The sequence below is a fragment of the Onychomys torridus genome, chromosome 16 (genome assembly GCF_903995425.1).
Source record: "Onychomys torridus chromosome 16, mOncTor1.1, whole genome shotgun sequence".
NCBI classification, from domain to species: domain Eukaryota; kingdom Metazoa; phylum Chordata; class Mammalia; order Rodentia; family Cricetidae; genus Onychomys; species Onychomys torridus.
This window is the reverse complement of record NC_050458.1, coordinates 41620648-41624966: the sequence shown is the minus strand read 5'-3', so window position 1 is coordinate 41624966 and position 4319 is coordinate 41620648. Positions and strand designations below refer to the sequence as shown.

General features: G+C 54.0%; 1 protein-coding gene across 5 annotated transcripts in view; it reads right to left on the bottom strand.

Moving 5' to 3' along the window:
• Positions 1 to 129: 129 nt before the first annotated feature.
• Mroh1 (maestro heat like repeat family member 1) overlaps positions 130 to 4319 on the bottom strand; it is an 82818-nt gene continuing 78628 nt past the window's right edge. For 4 of the 5 annotated variants that reach the window (XM_036208792.1, XM_036208794.1, XM_036208795.1 and 1 more), the window contains 9 exons: positions 2934 to 3071; positions 2543 to 2657; positions 2045 to 2191; positions 1719 to 1907; positions 1255 to 1410; positions 1023 to 1157; positions 845 to 947; positions 705 to 770; positions 130 to 357 (listed from right to left, as the gene is read on the bottom strand). In XM_036208792.1, coding sequence (XP_036064685.1) covers positions 272 to 357; positions 705 to 770; positions 845 to 947; positions 1023 to 1157; positions 1255 to 1410; positions 1719 to 1907; positions 2045 to 2191; positions 2543 to 2657; positions 2934 to 3071 — 1135 coding nt within the window. In that variant the 3' untranslated portion in view covers positions 130 to 271. Of the gene's footprint in view, positions 358 to 704; positions 771 to 844; positions 948 to 1022; positions 1158 to 1254; positions 1411 to 1718; positions 1908 to 2044; positions 2192 to 2542; positions 2658 to 2933; positions 3125 to 4319 lie in introns of those variants that run through there. The other variant, XM_036208796.1, reaches the window with a different exon arrangement.

Genomic DNA, 4319 nt, shown 5'->3' with positions numbered 1-4319 from the left:
TTGCTCTTGCCTTCTTGATTGGGACCCCCACCCCCAGCCCAAGAGCTGCTCAGCCTTGACCTTACACAACACCCCAGACCAGGGGACCTCAGGATTCCCTTTTAGCTTAAGCCAGAAGGAAAGGTGGTATTAATGCTCCTGTCACCTACGGAGGTGTAAGTGACTTTATTGGGCAGTAAATTGGGGCACCAGTCTTAGCCCTGTATGTGATGGCAGCAGAGTCCTCTAGGCAAGACAGGCTGGGGTATTGCTTGCAGGAGTGCAGTCTGCCTCAGGCAAACTTCACCAGGCGGCCCAGTGTCTCAGCAGCTTTCTCCCGCACCCCAGGCACTGGGTCCTTCAGGAGGAGCTGCAGGGCTGTGGGCAGAGGAACAGGCCAGTTGCGCACATGCCTGGGCCTGTGCGTGGGGCCGCCCACTGCCTTCCTAACAGACGGGCCTCTGCTGGGAGGGCTCGGGAGCCAACGGAAAGATAGTTTTTCCTTTTTTAGTGTTTTTTAAGCTCTTTTGGAACAGTTAAGAAGTTTCCGTGAATTACTAGAGACGATGAGGTCACCAGTGACAGGGGAAAAAAAAAAAATCCTGAAATCCAGGAAAATCACTTAGTCCCTGCGGGTGCCTACAGGGTCAGCAAAGCCCCAACAGAGATGGGAAGGTTGGGGTGGGGCAGAGGGGCATGTGTCCTGGATTTGGGGGTGTGCTCACCTGCAATAAGCTGTTCCAGGTCTACCTGTGGCTTTTGTTCAGGCTCTGCATGCAACACCAGGAACCCTGAAGCGGGTGGGATAAGCTGTGTGTGGTGTACAGACTTGAGGTGTGAAGGGATAAGAGAAGGGCCTGCTTACCTGTGAACATGGGGGCAGCAGCTCTGACATCATCCCAGCTGCTCTTGAAGTAGAACAGGTTGGTGCTCACTAGGCGGCCCAGCAAGTCGGGGAAGTGATGCATCTGTAGAATGGCACTAGGGTCAGGGGTCAGGTCCTCAGCCCACCCCAGGCAGGGTCCCCACAGTACTCTTCTCACCAGGTGCTTGCACGTGGAGTTGAGGAATTCCCCAAAGTGCACACTGCGGCCCTCCTGCAGGTACTTGTGAAAGGCAGCTGCCAGCTCAGCACACTCCAGGTGAGGGACACACATGCACAGGGCAAACTTGCAGGCCTGTGGTTTAATGGAGTACTATACCCAAGTTCCTCCCAGGCCTGAGGGAGATCATGCTGAGCCCAGCACCCTTTCCCCGGACCCAATGGTCACTCACACTGGCCACCGACGCCTGAGGGTCCCGCAGATGCAGCAGGAGTGGCACCAGCCCACCCACGACCTGCTCCAGGAAGACATCCTCACAGTCCCCATGGCAAGCCTTGTTGAGGTGCCCAAAAAGGCGGATGGATGCAGTCCTGAACTCCACTTTTTCCTAGCAGGGGTGCAGCCATGTCACAAGGCCTTTTCTAGGCAGACCTGTATACATTCTGAGCCCTACTTTTACTATGGATTTGAAAGTGCCTTGGGGTGGGTATGCAATAGTGAGTACAGGAGGTTGGAGCTAACGCGGAAGATCATTGAGGTTGATATTTGGGGCTGGGGAGCCAGGCCCAGCAAAGCAGTACCTGAAGTAAGCATACATCTTAGAACTCAGCACTCTCACAGGGGTATATCTGGCATCTGCTCTAGGACCTGGCAGAGGGTAAAGATAGATAGATCTTCAGGTGTCCTGCAGCTTACACTGTCAAAGAAGGGCCGGATGCGGATGGCTGTATGCAGTAGCACCAGGCGTAGGTCCCATGGCTCCACCAGATCTAGTAGCCGTGCAAGGCCCACCATAGCTTCCAAGGCCACCAGACTGTGCGGTTCGTCACCATCATCCAGCCCACTGACCATAGCTGTCATGAGCTGGGGGCCATGAGCTCGCACCTAGAAGACCACTGTATTCAGCCTGTCCCACCCTACAGGCAGACCTCTCCCCTGAGCAGCTGTAAGCCGAATAAGCTTCCCCATGCTGCCCCTGATACTCAGCCATTGTGTCCTGGCCTCCATGGGGGCTGGCCCACCTTGTCAGGTGAACCAGAGGCGATGTTGGCCAGACCTCGAAGCACCAGACGCCGTACACTGGCACTTGAATCCTTCAGCCGGGTTGTCAGATTGTCCAGCAATGGTTCCAGGAGCATCAGGTCATTGACCACGTTACTGCTGAGTAGCTGGAGGCAAAGCCACTCTGACCATTTGTGCCAAATGACCCCCACCAACCTAGGCCCAGACACTGTAGCCCACAGGTTTTCTGAAGAGGGGAAGCTGAGGCCTGCTACCCTAGCCTCCCATTCTTAAGAGGCTATCAGCTTCTGGCAACCTCTGACCTGTCCTAAGGCCTAGCTCTGGCTGGCTCCAGGCAGGGTTTTACTAGGTGGGGCTAACCAAGCTCTGACAAGGACTAGGGAGGCCAAGCTTGTCTGTAGAGTATGGCTGTTCATCTTCCATCCCACTGATCCTGAGAAGAAAGCATCTTCTTCCAAACCAGGGCTTATGAACATTGCCCCTCTGCAAGGTCCTACCTCAGCCAGGAAAGCAGTGGCAGTAACCCTCTGGATCTCATACACACTGCTCTGCGTGCCCGCCAGTGCCTTCATCACCAGAGGAAGTCGGGGGCCTGCATACTTCGCCATGGAACTAGGGAAGGAGGTTCCAAAAGGCAGGAGCTGGCCAACCTGGATGTTGGCAAACTACTTGCCAAGACTAGCTTCTGTGTTAACCCAAGGGGTACTTTACCTCCCGTTTCATATGGCTAGAACCCTGGGCATTCTACCCCAGGCCCTATGAGTACTTACCAGGTACTCTCCCACCTTTCTACCCTTGTCCAGCCCACAATACCCCTTCTCTCTGCCTCCTGACAGGTGTGTGTGCCCCACACCCTCATGTCCCATGGATAGGATGTGGCTTGCTTACCTGGCCAGCTGAGCAACTCCATCCTCATGCCCTGCTGAGGTCCTAAGCAACTCCCAGCCTCCCTTGAGCTCCACACACCGCAACACATCTTGACTGCCACCTCGGAGCAGCAAGGCCTGAAGGGCATCCACTGCAGAGCTGTTGATGTGTAGAATGGATGGTATTTGATGGCCCATCTGCTGTGTTCCTTTCTATAAGGACCAGCAAATGCTGGCAAGTCACTTGGGTGTGTAGCTCACTTGCATGCACATTCAAGAAAAGCCTCCCGTAGCTGTCCAGGCCTGTCTTGCCAGTGTCCTTCAAGGAGCAGGCTTGGAGGCCATTGGGTGCTTATCAGGATTGGTAATGGACTCAAGGGAAAGACTAATCTGTTGGCCTGGAGGTGAGCTAGCCAGATCGGCCTTTACCAGTCTCTAGGGTAATGCACAGAAAGGCCAGATTTAGACTCTATAAGCTCTCAGGTACCTGTCCATCCCCTGAACCTGGACCTGGATAAAGCCTGTGTCTACCTTGATGACCCAGAGGCCTCTTGAAGGGGTGGCATACAGGACTGTGCTCAATTCACTGAGACTAAATAGATCTGTAAGGTGAGGCCACAATGAAACATCAGCTCAGCTAGTACTGGAGAGCAAACAGCTGGCGGGGGTGGGGGAGCAGTGTGAGACAGGGCTGTTCCCTACTGATTCATCTCACTGGCTCCCCAAGTTCCTGAAGCACTGGAACACCTACTCCAGTCTCTTGCAGGAGGACTAATGCTGCTGTTTCCTAGCTCAGCTAGAATTAGAATTTGGTCCCTGCTAAGATATGCCCTTATATCATGGAGAAGAAGTTGAAGAGATTTCTGTACCAGTGTGACTCACCAAATGTACAGCTCTCTAGTACCATAGCCCTGCCTTCCCCTGCACACTTGCTTTCACATCAGGTCCCATAATGTCCTATGTGTCCCTGACTCTCTGAGGCATCACCTTAGTCTGGGGAGGTAGGGATAACACAAGACCCACTCAGAGTGATGCTTCATCCACTGAACGGGGATGGCTGCGGCTGCAGTGAGAACTTTTAACCGCGGTGGTCACTTCCTACACGGGTTGGGGAAGAATGGCCGTGATGGACAAGTGGTACTACAGTAGGAGAGGGAAGATGGAGATGTGACTATAGGGCACTGCTTAGAGTCTAGTGACATGGGACATCGGGTACTCACACAGGGCAGCAACCAAGTGTAGTCTTAGTAACAAAGGACCCTGCACAGGGCTAGAGAGCTGCAGCTTGAGGTGGTAGGCAGGAGTGGCTTCATCTCCCCATAAGCATCTTTAGGTGATGTGCCATTAGCCAACAACTCCTGATAAACACCTACAGGTCCCTCCCATCCTGGCTGGGCTAACTCCCCAA